Source organism: Amblyomma maculatum, chromosome 6 (genome assembly GCF_055883805.1).
Source record: "Amblyomma maculatum isolate TAMU_Amacu chromosome 6, ASM5588380v1, whole genome shotgun sequence".
NCBI classification, from domain to species: Eukaryota; Metazoa; Arthropoda; class Arachnida; order Ixodida; family Ixodidae; genus Amblyomma; species Amblyomma maculatum.
Genome location: NC_139349.1, coordinates 113,699,786 through 113,722,929, shown reverse-complemented (window position 1 = coordinate 113,722,929; position 23,144 = coordinate 113,699,786). Strand labels below are relative to the sequence as shown.

Sequence of the window (23,144 nt, the reverse complement as noted above, 5' to 3'; positions counted from 1 at the left end):
TTGGCGGTACGGTTCATCCCCATCCTCGCCTTGCCCCATCGAAGTCAACCGTACGCCGGGTCCATCTGCCGAAAGCCCGTGGAGATCGCCGCCCAGCTCTGCCCCAGCCCTTTTTGCTCAGACCCAACCAGCCAATGTCCCCAGCCTCGTCCCCAGCCCTGACCACAACACACGACGACCAGGAAAAGCCGACCCTACCGACCCCACGGCGAAGCGACCGCACGACCACTCAAGCGAAGACAGCACCCCCGCCCAAGCCGTTCGGCGTGTCCATGAGCCTTGGCCTTCGGCAAACAGTGAAGATTGGACTTGATGCTCCAGTGCAAGCATTCATCCCATCTTCTCATTCATTTTGGTGTCCAGCGTTTCATGTCCTAATCCTGTGTCTGTGTTCATCGTCACTTCATGCACTGAATTTCTAGCAATCGATCGGTGGCCCCGGGTAATGCTACGATGACGACGAAGCGGGCAGTGGCGCGGGGCGGAGCGCTCGCGCTAGGCCCGCTGGCTATTAAAGCATATTTCATCGTCATGTCATCACGTCGTTCTGTTTCTGTTGTGTCGCTGTGTTCCATCGCTTGTCATGCCACCACGTAACAATATGTTCAATTTAGCAACATAAAAATAGCATTCCACAGTTCAGTTCTTCTTGAACTCAATGATATAATACTTATTAAAATTGTGCCACAAGAACATAATGAAAAGTTCAGTAATGCTAGTCATGTTGGCAAAAAATGTGAAGATGAGAAAATTGCATTTGAAGTTTTGACACTGCCTGCAGAACATTTTGGGATGAATCTTCAACTGCACTTTTTATTTGAATATTCCCTATCTGTGCCTCTGCAAAACAAAACAAAAAGTGTCTTATTCCACCGAAGGAAACATTTTTAAAAAATATTGAAAATGTCTACATGATGAAATTGCAAAAAATATTTTCATTAAGTTATGGGTTGACTTTTTTTTTAGCCGACGAGAGCGCAGGCTAGGGTGTCCAGCTGTAAGGACAGTATTTTGAGTCCTGAAAACAGTTTCTTGGGGGAACTAGCGTTTCGGAGCCAAGGAGGCCCGAGACCCACCATAGTTGGGTGGCCCTGAAAGTCCGTTGTGAAGGTTAAGTGACTGACCACTCATGTCTTCACAATCTCGCCGCAGGTTTCGCACTTCGTGTGCACGATGAGGTTGTTTAATCCTTTAGTCCACAATCGCAAACTCTGTACCGACATCGCATTCCGCGCTGACGCCGAGGTGAAGCTCGCGTTGGGTCGCAGACTTTCTCGACAGAATGAACTTGGCGCCGACCACTCAATACAGAGCGCCAGCTCTGCTGTAGACGAGTATGCGGCGACATCAACGCGAAGGGTACCGTGATCCGAGATGCAATTAGCGCTGCAATATGAGCCCGCGGTAACGTCATCGCACAGCGTGGTTGATGTTCCCTGCAACAAGCCTGGCTCCGTAACGAACGTCCCGACGGCACGCTCGTAGCCGGTGCCTTCTGGTTTTTGTTCCATGCACATTTTTTCCAAAGGCTCGTTGCGCGCACGATTACAATAGACTGTTTCCCAGCATTTCGATTGCCAGGAAAAGCTCTGCACAAAGCGGTGCAACGAGAAACGCGAGCGCAAACACAGACGCGTACGAAGCGGCAGCCATGGCAGCAAATACAAAACAGAAAGAAAAAAAAAGTTGACGTGCCGGTCACGCGAGCCAATCAGAAACGTGGAATGGCAAGCGCCGCGTGAGAGCCAATCAGAGACTGCAAACGGCCTTCGGAAAACCGCCGCTCGCAGCCACTCCGCTTGAGTGACGCCGTTTTGACATAGCGCAAATTACGCACAAAGAAAACACCTTAAAACCAAGCCCAAGATGGCAGCGATCGGCCGGCTGCAACGCCTGCGGCGCGCGCGTGAATTTCGAACAATTTTCTCTTCTTGAGGAGCATTTCGTGGCTGCCGTGATGTTTTGAGAGAAAATTTTATCGCATTTCCTGACCGAATTCAGTGTTAATAATTTGCGTGAAAGTGCTCGAAAGGATAAACATTCCGAAAATGAGTTTTTCTCAAAATCGACTTTTTGACCATTTTCAAAGTACTACTCGGCAGCATTTTCAAGGTCAAAACGGTCCCGTTTACGTTGATTACGTTACGCGGTTCATACTTCTTGGGCATTTTGTGTCGCGTGTCCTCTATCCACCTATAAGCATTGTTTGAGTCAACTGCCTGCCTCTCTACGACAACCACCTTTACTGTGATGGCATAGTGGTCACTGAACAGACACAGAAAGGTTTTTTAAAAGACTGTCTATAAAATGGTTGCAATGTGTAAAGCAAATGCCAATAGGCACGTACACTAAGCATGAGACCTCAGAACTGAACTGATAATTCGTAAGCAAATTTTCAAAACTGCAATTCCTGTACTTTGTGCCAGCCACCAACATGGGTCATTTAAGCGATTTCAGTGCTCCAACTTCCTAAGGTATGTGCGGTGTCACTGGGAAGGGGCTGTTACTGACTTACTAATGACAGTGGCAAAGAATGTGGGGTACATAAAAATGACCAGTGTACTAACACAGCTGGACTGGATTGGGTACACATCTGTGGGTACAGCCCGGACGTATGCTTGATGTGGACCTGACGTATGAGTTGAAACGAAGGTTGTGCTTAATTGCCAATATTTCTAGCGCAGCATAAGTTAGACTGAACATTTTTGAAAGAGGATGACAGGCGATTCCACATCTCTCAGTGTCACCAGCTTTCCTTATTCTTGGTGCACACCTTCTCAGCGTCCCTTTAAATGACTGTCCCTAACAGACCACTCAATATTCAAAATACTTTGTGCAACACCTAGGGTTCGCTAACCAGTATGTCGCATGCATGGACATCCTCAAACTGTTTACACGAGCCTTCTCGAAAACACTGTGAGCTGCCTTTCAGATGCAACAGTGGTCAGGATTTGGCTGATCCCATGCATTTGCTTGAATTGCACCTTTGTTTTTGACAGATTGTGCTCAGCTTGCTCCTTAAAATCCTGAAGTGCGCTGCATTGTGAGATTTTTTTTTTCCCCCAGCTCAATGTGGCTAAGAATCTCAACGCTGCTACACAGTGACAGAGCTTGCCTCTGCTTGTCATCACCATTGAAGTGCATCCAGTACACCGAACGTGGCAGCTTTGACAACATAGAAATGGTCGGAGTTGTGGAAGGAACAGCGTACCACAACTCCACAATAGCGTATCAAGATATGCACAACACTAAATGTGACAAAAACAATTGTTCAACTGTCCTTAATTTTCACGAGTGCTAGCCATCGGCCGCAGCTGTAGGCTGCCGCTTTGATCTTAGCTCACTTCCGCGCTTGGTAGGCTTCTCGGCAACGAACTAGTCTGGCTTCGCATTGTTCAATGATCTCTGCAACCTGCCCGGAACAGCTGCAGTCTCTGTCTTTAGTGAGTTGACATGTGTATGGGATATCCAGCAAGGTTTAAATTAAGAAACTGCGCTGATGGAACTTCATCAACGCAACGATGTTCAATGCAAAAACAACACAGTGCTTTGCAGTTGGAATTTGATGAAGACTATACTTGCTGCACAACTCCAGAGTTCAAGGTCACAACTGCACCATCAATTGTCCTTGAAGTTTGTGCCTGAAAAGAGTAGGGCTAACTGGTTTCCCTTTGTTCCCAAGAGGAGACAGGATGTAGCCGCATGCTCACAGCTTTGAACACGTAGTGAGCAGTTGCTGAACAGAATCACTGCACCGTAATGTGCCAAAAACGGCAAGGGCTAATTTGCAGCTCTGTCTCCACTCTCCCCTTGTGCTTCTTCCGAAGCAAAAATGTTTGTTTGTCTTGTACTTTCTTTCTCAACCTTGCTGTAGAGTGGCTTCTGGAAGTCGGTGCACTAGTGCCCCATAGGTGTTGACTGACCGCACGGCACTCAGGTTCCATATTAAACCTCTATGTAACGAGCCTCCATGTAGCGGATTTCTCGATATTACCAAGTTTTTGAATTTTTCGGCATCGCCCCCATCAAAGTCTATGTATTTGGAAATTCATGTAACGAACATCTTGCGGCGGTTGACCTTGATATTACAGGCCCACAGTGACTGCTATCTTTTAGTTAATACTGAATTAGTGGAAATTAGGCAGAACCATGCAAGTTTCATAACAATAAATGAGGAACTGGTGTGAGAGGAACATCTATGCCAGCAACGAGCGGCCACAGTTGACACAATGTGTTTCAATGCGGACAGTGCATCTACGTGGCACACTCAGTGGTGTTCACTGCTTTCGTTTTGGAAAATGGTGCTACAATAGTTCACGCTCAAAAGAAAGGAAAAATAGTCTGACTTTCATTCTGCATTGCCCTTTTGAGTCTTCGAGTGAAAACTGCATACAGTCGAACCCGGATATATCGAACTCGAAGGGGATTGCGAAATAGTTCGATATATCGATAATTCGATATACAAAAATCGGCTTGTGACTTATGATGCCAAAAAACGATACCGTATTTGTCGCGTAAGCAACCCACTCGCATAATGAACCCACCCTGCACTTTTGCACGGAGAATTTGAAAAAAAAAAAAGCGTTAAGGCCAGCTCGCTCACATGCAAGCGATTGAGCGATCTCAGGGACGAGTGGCAGCGACAGAGCGAAAAATTTCAAACTCCCTCTCGCTGCTCGAGCCACCACGGCAGCTCTAAACAAGGTTTCTGTGTTGTGGCGGCAGAAATCGCGAGCGTTTTAGCTTGCTTGTCGATGGTGCGCGTCACTCCGCGTTTTGGTCGTCTCATCCACAGCTCATTTCTTGGCAGCGTGCCAGGATGCTGCGCAGCGATAACGTCGGAGCCCGTTTATCTTTTGATAGCTCCTGCGGTGGCGGGGAGCGAACTTGGCAGAGTGCCTGTGGTGGCTTGATTGCACGTACAAGCCTGGTTCGATTTATCACGCGGCGCTTGGGGCGGGCGTCATGATCGCAGCAGCTGACTGCGTGCTTTCGTTGATTCATACATGCAAGGATAAGCGACTCCCGCAAAAAGAAAAAAAAAACCTGCTGCTTCTTAACGTCCGAACAGCACACGATAAGGAAAGATGACTCGGAAAAAAAAGAGAGAGAGAGCTGCCGCTTTTTAACGTCCGCAAGCACCATAGCCACCTCAGCCGCCGCGTGCCGCGCGCAGAGGGTTCGCAACACACGCTGGAGAAAGCGTAGACTCCACGCCTGTCTGAAAACGGGCTGAGCTGGCTTGGCGCATGCATAACGCGTGCTGAAGGAGAGAGATAGCTTGGCAAAAGGATGGGCACACCCACGCACATGGCTTGCAAACGTCATGTGTTGGCGCACGGAAAACGATAACTGCAGATGCGCGCGCCTTTGGGGAATGGGCGCGGCGCTGCCCAGACCAGCTGTTGCCGAACTGTCCCCTCTCATTCCTTCCGCACGTGGCTTGAAAACGGCACGTGGCAAATGGCCAAGGGTGATGCGATCGTCTTTGGGGAAGGCACACTTACCAGTGCGTGGTGCGGAGTTCGATATATCGAACGACCGGTGAAATTAAGTTCGATATATGACGCAGCTTTCCTATACTTTTACATGGGATTTTCAAGGGGATATTCCGTGCGTTCTATATAACCAAAATTCGATATATCCGGGTTCGATATAACCGGGTTTGACTGTATAACGAAAACCTGGATGTAACAAAAAATTGTAGACAGTTTACAATTTCAATACAACCAGGCTTAACTGCATATCCAATGTACAGCTCATCGCAGAAGGCACATTTCATATGAATAGTGCTAAGACAGAATTGAGTATTTGATTTAAGACACAATTTGATCTGCTAAGATTCATTTTAACCGGTGTCATGAAGTGAATAGTACATAGTAGTAGCATAGTGCATGGTGGTAGCGCGAGGAGAAAAAGAGAAGGAAGAAGTGCGGGAGAAGAGAATGTAAAAGAGCGCAGGAGCATGTTCGCTGGTGCTTCATCTATATGGCTCGGGGTTTTGATTCTTTGCGGCCATCCCCAGGACCCAAGCCTCTGGAGCGGACCTCCGCGTGTCCACATCACACCCACAGCTACGTCTTTGCAACATCCACGACAACATCGGATCTGGCATCGCCGCGGTCTGACAGCTGAGTAGAACCCTTCGCCTGCCTCCGAGTCCGGGGAAACTGATCCTGGGCCCTTAATTCTATCAACACCAGGTTTGACGGTAGACACATGGCCCCTCGAAAATTGCTAAATTCAATTAATGGTTGGCTGTATAGTAAAACAGTCTGCGAAAACCAAGTACAGCATGATTAATCCTGGAAAAAAAAAAAAAAAAAAGTGGGTAAAAGAAATATGAGGCATACATGGATTAGGGTGTTTGGGGGGTCCCGAAGAGCACACCAAACGACAGCACAATGGTTCCGCAAAGCCTAGTCTGAGAACCCCTGCTCCACACTGAAGTACTGAAGCTGTAATAGTGCTCCTACCTTGAGTGACACAGCTGCCTCGTACGAGGGCAAGGTGTCCGAGCTCCAGGAGTCCTGAGTCCGGACGGGTGCATGCTCCCGGGTCACTCTGGAATTTGTACTGCTCCCACCCTGCAGGCTACTCAAGAAGCCGCTGCTGTTGGCCCTGCACAAAGAGAAGGACGACCAGTCTTCATGAAACCACAGCCGAGAGAAACATTCTGCAGCACACCTGCATTTTCACACAGGGCTGGCTATGTCACTCCTGGCTTTTGATCTAGCAAAGAGACAGCAATTGGGGCTTTGCTATGTTAGTGACAGCACTCAAGCTCATTACTCTACGGAAGTACAGCCGAGAAGCCCTTCATCCAGAGTGCTTTTTAAAAAATCATTTGAGGTCAGCCATTGCATAAATGTAGTGTGCAATAATGCTGTGCAAATGGTACGCAGAGCATGGTAGAATTACATCGCTGCAAGAGCACAGCCATGGTAGTGCATACTGTAGCGCAATATCAAGGTCCCCATGACAAAATAGAGTCAATAAATTTTTCCCAACGTGACAGCCACTCAGCCCACGACAAACATAACAGCACAGGATAAAGGAGTCCTTTGACTAGCGAAGCTCATACATGAATTCCAGCATTCTTGCAAAAATAAAATCTGCCAGAGTAGTTTAATTCGAGTAGGTTAGCCCCGAACTGGTCATGTTCAAGTTGTGTTAGAATACACATTTCAAGTGATCATTAAAACAGTCACTGACAAGAGACAGACTTAAATGTTCTAAAATGACCGCTCTGGCAACAGCACTTGAGCGGTTAGCAGTGTGACAACGCCAGCACCCACAGAGGCTCAAAAGTTATTCCCACGGTGGACAGGATAAAAACGCTTTTCAACAAGACATCTCAAAAAGTACAGCCGCTTTCACCCACGGCTCTTTGAAAAACACAATCTAAGGCTTCATAATCCACCATCCTGTTACCTTAAAATGAGAGGTTTTTCTTTGCCCCGCCGGGGTGGTGCAGTGGTAACATGCCCGATTACTGTGCCGAAGTACCCGGGTTCGAACCCGACCACGGCGGCTGCGTTTTGATAGAGGCGAAACGAAGAGGCGTCCCTGGATGCCAGCGCACGTTAAAGATCCCCAGGTGGTCCAAATTACTCCCTAGCCCTCCACTAGGGCACCTCTTTCTCTCTTTTCACTTTAACTCCCACCTTCCTCCCTTCCCTTCTGCTGTTCAGGTGTCCACAGAAACAAGTGCAACAGATACTGTGCCTTTCCTTTCCTGTGAACCAATTATTATTATCATCATTATTATTATTACCATTATTATTATTATTTTCTTTCCAGGACATAAAATATGGAGATTTACTAAGGCACAAAATGACGTTAACGAGAAGCGATGGCAAGCCGACAGTCTCAGAAAGACAATTTTTGCAAGAAAAAGCTAGTACTCTCAAAGCATTAGGACCATGCAATTTGGAGTTCTTCTAAGAAGAAGGCTTGGAGAACAGACTGGTAAGCAAATAAGTCAAAAGAAACGTGAAATAAGCTTCAAAGAGGGTTGCTACCTAGAGTCGGTAAAACCTCACTGTCTGTGCAGTTTTACTGTCTGTGCGTGATTCATCCCCTACTGCTCAAGAATGCAGTTCCAGCGTGTGGCACAAAAGTATGCATGCAAGAGTGGAACCACAGGAACTGAAACTTTTGGAAATCGGGATATCAGACATCTGCCGGCAGACAAAAATGTGCTCCAAAATTTGAGCAGACATCACAGCCCGAGTAACAGCACAGAACGGATGAAAAAAAAAAAAAAAACATTATGTCACTGGAACCAAAAGCAAAAGCTGCACAGCTCCACTGCTCTGCAGTTAATGCTCTGGCTAAGAGCATAGAAAACAAAGGTCTTCAGTCATCATCATCATCAGCCTGACTATACCCACTGCAGTGCGAAGGCCTCTCCCATATTCCTCCAACTAACCCGGTCCTGTGCGAACTGCATCCACTTGACCCCTGCAAACTTCTTAACCTCATCCACTCACCTAATTTTCTGCCGCCCCCTGCTACGCTTTCCTACCCAGTTTGTTGCCCTAAGCAACCATCGGTTACCCTTTCCTCGTGCTATATGTCCTGCCTTGTGGAGTGGTCAAAGTAAGACACTTTCCGTATGCATGCCCACAATTTTTCCATTGTGGCAGTGCCTCTATGCAAATATGTTCACCATGCTACGTGCTACAGCTAACCACGCGCTTGCGGCTGTCCAAGAATGATACAATAAAGGAAAGTGACGGGAAGTTAACAGTAATAAGCCCTCTCCAGAACTGTGCTACATCATGCTCCTCCAGGAATCCAAACTCAACACCACAAGCCAGCTCCACTGATTGCAATCCTTTCAGAAAAAAAAGCGCCATTCTGAGCCAAACTAAACGATACGTAACTGTGATATGCTAAATTATTCGGTCGTTCGGTCTATTACTTTACAGCAGCAAGCAGGAGTCCTATGTACAGCCTTTGTCAAAAGTTTAGAGCTCAGAGGGTTTGCTTTTAAGTCATATATTATGACTTCTTTAACAATTGTGGAAGTTCTAACCCCTGGAGAGGGTAGGACGAAAAATCTTCTTGCCTTCAGCAAATTCGGAAAGCAGGGAATGCATTATGATCCACACAGTATGGCTCAGAAGTATAGAACCCCTGGGCTTTAAACTTTTGACAAATGCTGTACTTGCATATAGTACACTGTGTTCCTGTATACAAGTCATGTCAACAATGCTGCGTCTGTACACAGCATTGGCAACCTTGTGCTAACCATGCATGTCCAAGTTAGGTATTCACGCAATCAAACATTGTAAGTGGTATGTGGCCACTCATTGCTAAGGCCAGAAGAGAACCTCAGTACCGCGTTGTTTTACCAATCAATGACTCTTGTTTAAATTATTTCCTGCACATGCTTACACATTACGCCCACTGAAATATGTGTGGCTTTGAGGGGAGAGAAGTTTGGATTCAAATAAAACCAGGGGCTCAAATTAGGCGAGTTTGAATTCTCCCCAATTAATTCCTTGAAGTGAAATTACCTCATAAAATTATGGGCTTTTTCAGTTGAAAAGCCCAACAGCAGACTGGCATGCACTAAGCATCACAGTCTCCAGTCCTTAACATGCGATTCTTCATATGTTGCTGATTTTATATATAAATGTTGCTGACAAACTTGGCAAGGCTGATATTCCAGATATGCGCAATAGCAGTTCACGCGTCCCTGATCTATACAAGTGTGGCTGAAATTTCAGATGTGGCACATAAAGCGCACACGTAACAACTCTGCACAGGCTTGCTCGTGCGTTCGCAGCCCTGCCCGAGGGAGGCTATGGCCCGATTCTTTCGCTACATGAAAGTTGAAAGATGTCAGCAAAAGCTTCGCACATGCGCCAGAAGTGGCATGCTGTAAACCCATTGGAAGATGCACAGCTGCAATTTCTGTGATGGGTCCTTCCACAGACCAACCTTGCAGCAGTGTGCAACTGCAAGTGCAGGTCTGTCCTCACCACGAGATGCGAAATGCGAAGGCAGTATGCCTTGCACGACCACATGAGCTGATGTACAAAGGCACAAAGTCCTCTTATCCATGAAAACAACGATGTCTGCACACATTAAAGATCCTCAGGTGGTCGAAATTGCTCCACAGCCCTCCAATAAGGTGCCTCTTTCTCTCTTTTGACTTTCATTCCAAACTTCCTCCCTTCCCTTACAGCACGGTACAGGTGTCCACAGAACAAGTGGACAGATACTGTGCCTTTCCTTTCCTGTGAACCAACTATTATTTATTTATTCACTTCTTCTTCATTATTATTAACGGAACTCTTCTGACATTAACCTTTTTGCCTAAACACGCTAAAATATAGCAGAGGAGTGCAGTGGAGACAGATACTGTGCCTTTCCTTTCCCGTGAACCAATTATCATTTATTTATTATTATTATTATTAACGAAACTCTTCTGACCTAAACCCTTTTGCCTAAACACACTAAAAGATAGAGGAGTGCAGTGGAGACGTACTGTCGTATGATCGTGAATGCAGCAAACTGGTTGTACTCTTCAAAGCAAACTGCAACAAAATGCCATGCGGTCGCTGCTTCCTCATCGAGATAACTGTGTGCTAACCAAATGTTTCACCACTCACCTTATTATTTCAGCCATCTAGTAAGGTACTGCTGGCTTTGAAGTTCGTTTACAGCGATGCCGTCACTATGCGAAAGCCAACACCAACGCATCACCTGTTTCGATCATGTTTGATAGTTTGGAACACCAACGCATCACGTGTTTCGATCATGTTTGATAGTTTGGCATTCACGTCTTTTTCCCCCTCGTCGTCCGAGCTTTCCGTGCGGGGAGCCCATTGTTGCTCCCGCTGCATGTTCCCTTCTTCAACTAAGCTTCATGCCATATCAGGTGCACCAATCGGCAACGTGTCGAACAGTGCAGCTGTCGACGGGTGAGTTTGTGGAGGTGGAAGTATCCAGTAACTCTTCAGCACAATGCGTGTTGACACTGGCGAGTGCGAGTGCGCGGATGTGCCAGAGCGTGCAAATACTAACTTATTTTTCTGAATTCTCAGCAAAATACTTTGAGATTATTTAAGGTTTTCGATTACTGATATTGGCTACCAAGCCAGAAACGAATACTGCATTATTCTCTTAGAAACGTTCATAATGTTTTAATATTCCTACAACGCTACATTTTTCAAATACGAGTTGCAAAACTCGCCTGTCAACACTATCGAGATGATGGCCATCACATCTAACAGCAACCCTGATGCCGTCATTCTGCCTTTGAGGACACAGACGTCTTAGAGATATACGGACTAACGGTCAAAGAAACAAATTGAAGCTTTCCACAGCCAAAAGAGAAATTATTGAAATATTCTAAAGATAACCTCTTATGTGTTTGAAATACTTAATCACAGACCTGCTTTTGAATTGAAATTCGATTTCCACAGGCAGCGACATTGAAAATGGCATTTAAAACTGCCGGAAAACATATCTGCTCACAGAACAATGACAAATTCACTGCAGCAATTGGGAGTAGATCTCCCGACTGCAGATCTCACAAAGCTGACAGATCTGAAGGGTTTTTTGAGAGGCCCTTTTGTAGAAAATGAAGGCACGCAACTAGCTACACAAACCCCGAGAACCGTTCTAAGTCCCTACCCGTTCGCTGTTCGCACAGCTTACTTGAACCGTTGTTTCTTTTCAAATTGATATCTATTTCAGCAATGCAACGATTCGCCAACAAGGCGATGTGTGTGCCATCACTGCACGTCAAATTTGCATCATCAGCACATGCTATTTCTGCCACATCCAGCTGTGGAGTTCTATACATCATCACATGCTGAAAGGGGCGTGCTCAAATATCCTTCTGAAACCCAAAAAGTAAATTAGGTAAGCTACTATATTTGAAGTCCAGAAACGCAACAAAAATATTTTTCGTTACATTTCAACTTAGGCTGCATGCCAAGCAATGTCCAGTGCACAGGGGTATATATGCACATAATCTGGCTAACCACCAAGTGAGAATGACTGTTGCTAAAGGATCCATATAGTTTTGTGCACCCTCGCCTGACTGAGCCTGAGAAAAGCTTTACAGCAGTAATAAATAAGTGAAAGGCAGTTACAAGTGTTTAACAACGCATTGAAATGCACTTAAATCCTCGCGAATTTCAACAGCCTCTGCGAGGTCCTCAATGCCACATTAAAATTCTGTCACAAGCTGCCTCACCTATACAGCGGAAGTTGCGGGAGCTTCTACCTCAGATATAGAGCGAAACTCATGGGACCTCGCTGCTCCTCTGAGCAGGCTTCAACACGCCGACGGGGCAGCGACCGTACGTCCTTGACGCGGGCACTGCGTAGACAGCCGAGAGCATAAAAACGCATACAGCCGCATGCCCGCGCCAGTGCGCTCTGGGAAGATTCAGTCTTCCGGGCCTCTCTCGCGGCCGCTCCGGAAAAGCGTATTGTGTTTCATCGGGCCCGTGATCAACGCATCGTCCTCCTCACCTGTATGGCCGCCGCTACCGAGCAACCCAGCCTTCGACGCCTCAGCTAACAAGAAAGCCATGAGAATTCCATTTCGCCACAGACTGTTGTTTAATCAAACATTATAATTTGCCTTTGTTTAACCTTACTCTGACTTAGTATTTGATGCTGTGTTTTCTATGTGACTTTTGTCCATACTTATTATATCTGAAATACTTACTTTATTATCTTTATAGTCTTCTTTTCATCGCAGCGTTTTGTTCATTGTCGGGTTTTCCTCTTGTCATTTAACTAGTCGTTTTTCATCAATATCTTGTCGTGGCGTTTCATTTTTTTTATTGTACTCTATTATTATGCAGTGTAATTTGGACTACTGTTCATAAACATTCAATTGTTTGTAAAAGAACATGACCTTTTTGAACTTATTCCTCAATCGCACACCGACACACATACTTCACGGGTTGGCCAGCCTAACAATTAAATGTGTTCTCAAACCTCATAGAGGGGCGACGGGTAACCGTAAAGGGGATCCTGTGCCTCTGTTGACCGTAAAGGCGGGGGTTTGTGACACATTCACTATAGAACAGCACAGGTTCCACAAAGCAGCCAAGACCAGACCAAGCTCCATGTATAGTGCACCTGAAATTCTGCCATTTGATGTATACTGGATAAGTTTCCATAGCTGGGTCTCAAGACAACACATGTGTCACACACATTCTGCTCATGCCCTATAGTGCAAAGCAAGCACTGACCGCTTGCAGAGACGCCACAGGGCAAGGAAGCAACACAGCATGCTGGAGAGGGCCACCGAGACACCGACAGCCATTGGCAACAGGATGTCTGGAGACACAGGGGTCAGCTTCACTGCAATGCAAACACAAGACACAACACTTTACTCTTTGGAATCAATGAACTGATCAATGAGATAATTTGTTGCTGATGCAATAAAATGCTATGACAAGTTGTGTTATTAGTGTTTTCATAAACCAAGCACTAAGTTTGATATACAGAACCATCTAGTACCCCTTGCAAAACTAGTAAGTTTCAAAACGTCCGCAGAAAATACTCAACATGTCAGCCTTGAGGTCATGCAGAAAAGTTAAGCCTTTTTTGACAGCACAATTTTCAATAAATGTATAAACCATTGAATATTTGCAACCACGGGAGACCCTCAATGGCTTTCAAAAGGCGCTGAGGAGTGCAGCATGTCCTCGCTTCTACCCTCAACCTGCAGAGCACAAAGATGTAAGACCCATTGAGAAATGCCTAATTCAAAAGAAATGGCCAATTTGTAATGAGAATGTTTGCTGAAAGCACCTATAGTATAATTACTTCAGTGATAAAATGGGCGAAGGAATGTGGAGGCCGAGTATAAGTGCTTGTGAAGCCTACAAAAGGGTCTTGGGGAGCTCAAGGGTTTCACCAAATCCAGTTCGAGAAACCCGACACAGAACCCAATACACTTCTACTGGCTGCCTTTGTAACAAAAGTTATAAAAAAAAGTAACAGTGGCATGGCGCACTTGGAGTCCACCAGTTTATGTGACGTGTGGGGCACAATGTCCCAGGACAACTAATGGACTAATGTGAAGAATGCCGCGGCTAAGAGGCCCCAGATCAATTTAGAGGCCCCTTTGTTCTCCTTGATGCCTCCTCCACTGGAATGCAGCTGCCACAGTTGGAATTTCATCCTGCGGGAGCAGTGGCCAACACCAAAGCCACTGAGCCAGCGCGGTACACATCAGCGCACATCAAAACTGTGGCACATTAATCTTCGAATGCAACACACATCTGCACACACGGGATTCAAATAAAGCAAGCACGTAAGAATCACGGACTACCATGCTAGGACATGCTACCCCACTGCAGCTTTCTACTGCAGATACAGACTATCAATATACAGCCTTAGCAGCATTGCCTTCTTGCACAAGCAATGTGAAAACATGCTGGCTTATGCAAGCATGGCTTGGGCAAATAGTTCTGATTCAGTTCATGCGTGCTGCAGAAAGCTAACTGCCTCAAGGCTCTACTGTTTACGAAAATGATATGGCAGAAATTTTATTGAGCTGGGACTAGAGCTTGCACTCAGCCAATTAGCCGTTGTCTGTGCGGCCCACTGGTGGTGACCTTGAAAGAAATTGAAAGACATACCGTCCCGAATGGACTTCGATCCCACGGCAGCAAACATAAAATAACTAAAACCTCTGATCATTCGCAATTGTGATACATAACTAAAGAGAGGGTGATACATGATAAACTGGGGTGAGAAGCAAACCTAAACAAATGAACATGCAAGACATCTGAAAATACAAGTGCTCAGATCATTGTTCAAAGTCAAAAACTTGTGGAAAAAGAAAGGTGCATAGCTGGCATAACAAAAGTACAAGCAACTGTAACCAAGAGCAGGCCCCACTAGCAAGCTTTGAAAAGAAAAGAAACAGGGAAGTTGTTTCGTTTAGGTTGGTTTATGGGGTTCAACGTCCTATAGCGACTGAGCCCAAGAGAGATGCTGTAGTGGAGGGCTCCGGAAATTTTGACCACCTGGGGTTCTTTACCGTGCACTGACATTGCACAGCACATGGGCGTCTTGCTTCTCGGCTTCATTGAAAACGGCTGTCGCGGCCGGGATTCGATCCCTCATCCTTAGGGCACAGCAGCGAAACAGAGAAGTGACCTGTCACACAAATGCAACCATCAGAGGCAGTGCATCCTCACAGGTGGTATAAGAACAGAGGGGAATCTCTTCCGGTAATGAGACGCCCAAACAAAGGGAACACCATCTTCGAGCTGACGCTGGTGCCATGAGAATTGCCTGAACAAGCCGCATATGCTCGAAGGCACAGGTTTCACAAGCGTGCCAAGTGCTAGCACACATACTTCGCATTTCTCCAAATGTTAAGCTAAATCGGCTTAAATCTTTTTGCTGCTTCTTAGATGCGACAGCCAGTTGACATTGTATATATTGTCAGTCACAGCTCAGTGATGTATAACCCATAACCCATCAAGAACCACTTTCTTTCAGAAAACCTTGTTGCGGTGGGTTTCAAGCACATAGTTCACCGCCTTTTTTTCTTTTTTTGCTTGCCTTAATGAGAGTTCTTCAGAAATTGTACAGCACTAGAAAAGTGACTGCGCACTAAATACTGCACTACTGCACTGCTACTTTCTTAAACTTAATTGGAGTTTGATTCTAGTACAAGTCGGCCGTGGTAGGAGTACATTGTTTCTTTTTGCTGCTTGAACCTCTTTTGTCGTAATGCATTAATTTAGGTTTTCACTGGCATTGCTTTGCACAGGTATTCTGTCCTATTCGAAAGGACATTTATTAATATCTTGAGGAAGGTCAACATTTTCCGAAATAGCAACAGTGTTTTGAGTCACTGCCAACTCACCTCATATTGGATATTGGCGGAGAATTCTCGATCATATTTAAATCTTACCTCCAGCTATTGCTTTTTCATGTACAATCCTCTTTCCAGAGTCTGGAATATATGCATGATATCTCGTGCCTTGTGTGATGACACAGCACTTTTCAAACTTGAAAAAGGCACACAAAATGACAAAAATGTGTGGGCGGATTACCTTGCTATGGCATTAAACGGACACCCTGAAAAAAAGTCAGGTTTGGCTGTGCCAATTGACTACCGCAGTCTAGACAAAACATTAACTTCAAAACAATCATCAAGAAGCGTTTTATCAAGTTTAGCAACACAACTGTGAATCGACTGGCAAAAAATATATATACATATATGTCTCGTTATCTACCATATTCATGCCATAAATGTATCTCATTTGCATCTAAACACACCCCAGCACTGCCAGAGAAAGCCACACTGCAAATTTTAAACAAGAACAAAAACTAAAGAAGCTATACTCTGAGTGGCTCTATGATGAATACCCCATAATCCTTGGGGCACAGCAGCGAAACAGAGAAGTGAGCTGACATGAGCTGCCTATCAACAATGTTGACAAAATATTACTGAAGTTCAGTTCTAGCTTCATTAATCCCAGCAGCAATAACAGCATTAGCTTTGCTAGCTTTACTTGATACTATCTGAACATAACAGCCCCAAGGCTTTGTAAAAAAAAAAAAGAAAGAAGAAAGAAAGCTTAGCACCCACGCTATGTTTTTTTTTTTTTTAATCGCACATGTTCCTCTGTTTCCGAACGAAGCAGCCAACAGAGATTAAATGTTCAACAGGTGATTCTAATTCATTTCCACCTCTATGTTTCCATCTCTACTGCCTATCGAGATAGCAGCAATCTACAGATATTTAGCACGCATCGCGCAGAACTTCTACTCACAGGGTTCACAGATCCTCATCTCTTCATTGTAGATGAAATCGTCATGGCACTCGCAGCGACTCTGTGATGACGTTCGAGAGCAGTACATGTTTTTGTCCATCTTTGTGCACTCCTTGTTGTCAGAGCATGGTTCTAGATGTCGTCGCGCTAAGTAGAATAATTAAAAATAACATAAGGCATCTCCACAATTTTATAAGCTATTAGTATTCAACACCTCAAAACTGAAGGACAAAGAGTGATAGTGTAGTGCAGGGCACTGGATTAGACTAGCTGGAGTCCCTTAATGTCCATTGACACCATGCACCACATAGGCATCTTCGTATTCCTCCCGACTGAAAAAACGACACAAATGTTATTGATCTGCTTTCAGAACAATTAGGTGCTTTGAATTTGCGCATACCAAATCACCCATGAAACCATATCCACGAGCACTGCCAATGGCATGTGTAAGATGTCAGGTTCTGCAAAATGGCTTTGCATATCCCTCAATCAGATGGTTTATTACGGGCCCAAATTGGCATACCAGACCACTAAGGTGACATCAACTGCACTGCTTACCTTAAAGACCACCATTAATACCCAAAACAGGCAAGCATGTCTGAAAGCGAAGCCAAAGCAGCGTGAATTGAGATTGCTGCAAAAGCAAAATTTACAGTCCACTGTTTCTGTCAAGAGAGGGTCAGATTTATGAGCTACTGTTTGAGTTGGTGGTATGGCGGTAAGGGGTCCTGTATGCACAATGTACCTCTGTCCAGAGAACAGATAAGACAAGGCAGAGATAAGCTGGGTGACAGCACAGATAAGACAAGGCAGAGGTAAGCTGGGTGACAGCTATGTACTTACTTTTTGCAAACCTGAGAAAAGGCAGCCGAAAATAAAATAGACAACCAGAAGGGCTACAAGTTTTCAGTCACACAGAGCAGTGAAATGCACACGTGCAAACACTTTTTCAAGCATACTGTAATAGCTTCGTATATTTCCCAGTTTTCTCTTTGTTTTTTTGTTTTCCTGCAGTGTGCCCTTGTTACAGTGTGTCCAGGGCAACAATAGAACAGGAAGAATGTTTGTTGCTTTAAGATCCGTTGAGTAATTGTGCGCACTCAAGCAACCAGCAACTGAGGTCCCGACTGGCCTGACCCCCCTGGAGCAGCAGCTGCTGCAAGAAAAGGGTGATGCTGTTCACTTCCCAAATAACATCAGTGATGGATAGTAACAAGCCATTGCCAAAGGTGAACCAAATGATAGTGCTGTTCTCTTTTACTAGGTGAACTTTGAAAAAGTACAGTACAACCACTTTGAGAGTTTCTCAACCTTCTGGGTGTTTCCATCTTCTGAGGAAGGGCTGCCAAGCAGGTTTTGAATCCTGCTACCCACAGTGGCCAATGAATCGGTGTCTAAATAGCCAAGTGCAAGAACACGTGCTCTTCCTAGAAATTTTTTGGCAGCTACCTATCTGTTTCATAGTAAAAATGTTTCCACCTACATGTTGTTTATAACATACCAAGACGAGAAGGTGCCACAAAAATGCGCACTGGCGTCCGCATGCTTAACAGCAAACGCAAGTGTCGCTGGGTCCGAGATCATGCTGTACGGTGTGTTTGGAGCTGCTAGTGAAGGTTGGTGCCCTTTAGCCAGTATAGCATGGTGTCAAAACAATCAGTCAACACTAAGCAGCCCTGATGTCTGTTCTATGCCACCCACTTGACTGTTCTTGTTACGAGTGCAGACGACAATACATGAAATGTATCTGCGTGTCTGACATGACAAAGCAGAAAACAGACGTTCGCTTGAGCGCTCTTGACATAATGTTTGGAAGCGTCTGAAGATACTCTATAGCTTTTCTTACTTTTTATGTCTATAATCTCATCATTCTGGATACACATACTGTTACAAGTCAGTGTCTCATCTAGTCCCTTCTTGTCGTTTGCTGCCTTTAAAGGGTTTTCTTAATCACTTCCATTTTCTCATGAGATCTTTATATCACAGGGAAACTGTACAGCAGAGAAAAAAAATTTCTTGTTTTGGGGCAAAATCCTCATATTTCCCAATGTTTCCCCATAAAATTATGTTTTAGAAAATCGCACTCAACCAAAATCTGCGCAAAAAGCTTCCTGCTACCAAAAACTGCTAGCCATTTTAGCAACTGCAGGTTTTCTTACTGAATTTAATCAAAGTGCCAACAAACATAATCTAAAAGGCAGCCAGATAATCTGCACGCCATGCAATTTAATCTTAGTGCAAAATACATAACGCAGTTGCCAGTGCAATTAGTCCAAACAACAACTCGAATCTCACTAGGGAGCACCAGCACTGTATTTTTCTCAATGCTGCTCTGCACTCTATGCAGCAAATAAGTAGGCAGAAAACGCTGCTTTAGACTGCCATAATTTTTTTACACCTGCAGTTCTGCGAGAAGACGACATAGAAAGTGTGAGGTGACACTATTAGCAATGTAACGTCCTCCAGGTAATAAAATTGCAATTTTAAGATTGGCTGCTTTGTGCTTGTACGAACCGATAGATTGTTTGCATTCTTGATCACCTGGAGAGTAGCTCTGGCAAATTAATCATTGTACCTCAGCTTGCAGTATTGAGAATCCAGCTGCCACCCCTATGGCCTACGTTATAAGACCACTTCGGTGTAGTTCCACTTTGTCTTCTTTGTATGGGCTAATGAAACGTTAAAGCAAAGAAACTTCCCTATTATATATGTCTTGTCGCCTTGTTCACCTTCAGATCCCATGTTGTTAACTTCCCTAACCCCTCTGTAATGTGCCCTGTACCCTCAGGGTACAATAAATAAATTAGAACACGGCAGTCATATTTAATGACTAGTTTTCCGTATAAGCTGCAAGCCGCAACTGATTGCTAGAATACTGAGGTTTCACATTTTCCCGCAACTCTTATTTGCTATAAGAAATTGATAACAATGCGATAAAAGTGAAATTGTACGTGCAGTCATGTAGCTCAGGCAGCGCAAGGCTTAAAAAGCCACCTTGTCTTCACTTTAATCAAAGCATTAGTCCTCTGAAGTGACTTCTGTGTTCATTTTTAGAATGTGGATTAAATTTGTCAACGCTCAGATTAAAGCAGCTGGCACGTAAATTAATTGCATTGGCACTGGGAATTCACTGGTGTCTGTACAATTCAAATTGGCGTTTGGATTATACACTCTGGCAAGTAATTAATTATTTTGCATCATAATTAAATCATATGGCCTGCGGAGTATTCGGCTACCTCAGATTATTTTCTTTAGCGTATTGATTAGAATCAAAAAGAAAACCTACAGTGACATTACATATAATAATAATGATAATAGTAACTGATTCTGAGGAAAGGTGCGGTGCACAACTGCCTCTCTTGGTGTCACCTACAAGGATGTAAGAGATACGAGAAAGACCTTGCACAGAAAAAGGTCTTCTTTAACGAGCAGTGACATCCCACAAGCACACGGGCATCTTTAGCAATACACCCCTCCAAAATATGACCGCTGCAGTCCAGACAGAAGTTATCAGCTCTCACACACACCAGAACAGTGTTCTCATCACCTGCTAGACAGAAGTCTACTTAACAATTTTTAACTACTTCAACCACACACACCCTTAAAATAACTCTAAACAGGCATTTGGCAACAGTGGGAACACAGGATCCCGAAATATAGCCTGATTATGCTGAACGCTCCTCTACACTACCTACCACACACACACACACACAGTACAGTACACATTCAGAACAGACACAAAGGCTTGCCATGCACATGATCCACTTAACCTGTTCAAATTAGAGAAAACGCTACGAATGGGAGGTGTGTGCGGCCAGCTTGCGAGAGCTAGAGAACAGCCCCCTTGTCAGTCACTGCCTCGAATTTTTACTTTCCAACCCAGCTCAAACAAGCTGCTTGGGATTAAAGTGGTTACAAAATATACATGCTCTCAGATTTGCAATGAAAATCAATGTGTGCCTGTGAAGCTGCATCAACATGTAGCTGAAGACCAAAAAACGTAAGCAACATACAAGCAAAGTAATCGCAACTGTAGCACAGAGGAAAAAAAGCCTACACAAATATGACTACAAGAAACCCATTTTAAACATAGTTACGTTAAACACTACTTCATCAAAAATTTGAATAATTTGAAATGACATAACTTCTCACAATCTAGAGAGAATAAACCTCGGCACTGCACCAGGCACGATGGGCTTCAACAAATGCAAGTCCTCACTGACCTTCGTCGCACAGCTGACGTCAGCTGTGAAACTCGTAGTCTACATGTGGTACGTTTTCGTAATGAGGGCACTTAGTTTAACGGTTACGGAGACCGTGTCGCAGCTTACCTTTAGCGCACCTGCGATCAGATATCTGCACAGGGTAGTCCGGCTTGCATCTGCAGATGTTGTTTGAATCGCATGTCGCGTGCCTTGCGAGGCAGATACTAATGAATGTACATCTGCTTCCAATCTGCGCACAACCTGCATAAAGTGAAGGATGCTTGCACGTACATCGTCGACAGCAGTGACAAATCAGCCCATGATTCGCGCTAATAAAAACAGACGTGCTATTTCAAACGAGCATTTTTTTGTAGCCATCACAGCGTGAGCGCTACCTTAACAACCTGAAACTGCGCCTGCTTTCATCACATAGCCTCGCTTTTGCAGTACGTACACAAACGAATCACAACAATTACATAGCAACACCAACACGAAAAGAAATTCCTAGACGCTAAGCACAATGACTCGTCTTAATACACAGTAATTAAAAACGCATTATGTGGTTCTAAACTGGGCCTCTTGTAATGCTATACGACTGCTGTAATCACCGTGCAACTACTTCCCAGGAAAAACGGAAACACTTTCACCTTTGTCAGGCGACTACACAGAGCACACAAGCTACGAGCGGCTACAAGATGGTGTAGGCTATTTTCCTCCGTCAAAGGGCGATGGAGGGCTGTCGTCGTTCAAAAATTAACGCTGAGACGTAACATTTTAGTTGCTTGACGAGTTCAACGCGCTTTTTTAGAGCCGCGAGCACGAAGTAAACAACGTTTGACCGCGCCTACAGAAGTAGTGCAACACCGCCTGAAATGCTCGTGCTCAAACTTTGAGAGTCTACTTACTACTTCCAAAAAGAAGAGAAAGCAGAATTAGTTCCGGGTACATGGTGGCGCGAAGTACATTCGTCAAATGACCATCTATGCCGCCAATGCCGAGTTGCACAACACTAGAAAACATTGACCACTGACGTTCAAAACATGACGTTTACTCGTGCGTCTACCCGAAAACGCGTTTGGCAACTAGCGCAATCTAGGAGTTCGTGCGCCAACTACAAAGTTTCAGATATAGCCGCTAAAGACGCCCATTAACCTTATGCTGCTGGCAACTGCTTGTAACATACCTCCATTATGGTGGCTTACCTCCATGCATTAGAGTTAAGTCTTTGTATTAACTCTATGCCTCCACGCTGGGTAGAGCTGCATCCGCGCTGGATTTGAATGATACTAGGAAGTCCGAGGCACACCACGACTGCGCAACAGTCCCCACTAATTATTTCTTGTGATCGAAATGTATGTCTTAAAGTCAATGATATGTCCAAATTAGTTGTCGATTTCTATCATGCTACTACAGAGGAGTGTTAATGCTTCTAAGTCGGTGCACTGAAGCTCAAATTTTGCACATATGTAGAACTTGGTCGGCAGTATTATTTTATGCCACATTTGTTTGATACGCCGGCCTGATTCGTCGATCTGCGGCGACAGCAAAGCGTAACAAGCCACGCGCTAGCCGTCCCAGAGACGACACTGGCCTCATTTTGTTTTGTTTGCAGCAATTAACTGTTTGTATAGGCACTATAGATGCATACCGTTTCTATATCACTCTAACTAAAGGAACTCCCAGACAACACGCCGACTCCCAAGGACGTCCTATTGAAGTCCCCACCTTCCACACCCCAACAAGCTTGTAATCCGTATGTCCCCGCAAGCTCCCTGTGGAATATGTACGGCTACGTTCCTATAGCTCCCAAGGATCTCCGTGGGATGTTCTGCTTACTAACCCTTTGGGACCATATGATAAATTCCGAAACGGTTGTGTCATCATGCGCCGTGCCGCACGAAAGCGAGTGAGTGAGAGCTGCACATATTTGATATTAACTGCTCTCTGTTCAAAACGAATTCAAAATTAGGCACGTTTCCAGACATTAGAGCAAAATTTTCTTTTCTCTGCGAACTGTATGCTTCCTTTTAAATAGGAGCTTGAATATCTGTTTACATCTTGAACACTCGAACGAAATTCCTCAAGTACATAGCTGTGACAGCTGATTTCGCTCGCTCTTGATGCGCAGAGCGAAGTGCGAATAATATATGCC

General features: G+C 44.8%; 1 protein-coding gene across 2 annotated transcripts in view; it reads right to left on the bottom strand.

Annotated features, from left to right (window-relative positions):
• LOC146186621 (uncharacterized) overlaps window positions 1-22,916 on the bottom strand; it is a 38,004-nt gene extending 15,088 nt beyond the window's left edge. Inside the window, exons 1-5 of one of the 2 annotated variants that reach the window (XM_084607359.1) lie at window positions 22,833-22,916; window positions 21,119-21,253; window positions 16,788-16,934; window positions 13,236-13,347; window positions 6,477-6,621 (exon numbers count right to left, since the gene is read on the bottom strand). In XM_084607359.1, the coding sequence (XP_084463485.1) occupies window positions 6,477-6,621; window positions 13,236-13,347; window positions 16,788-16,934; window positions 21,119-21,253; window positions 22,833-22,845 (552 nt within the window). In that variant the 5' untranslated portion in view covers window positions 22,846-22,916. Of the gene's footprint in view, window positions 1-6,476; window positions 6,622-13,235; window positions 13,348-16,787; window positions 16,935-21,118; window positions 21,254-21,897; window positions 22,063-22,832 lie in introns of those variants that run through there. The other variant, XM_084607358.1, reaches the window with a different exon arrangement.
• Between the last annotated feature and the right edge of the window lie 228 nt (window positions 22,917-23,144).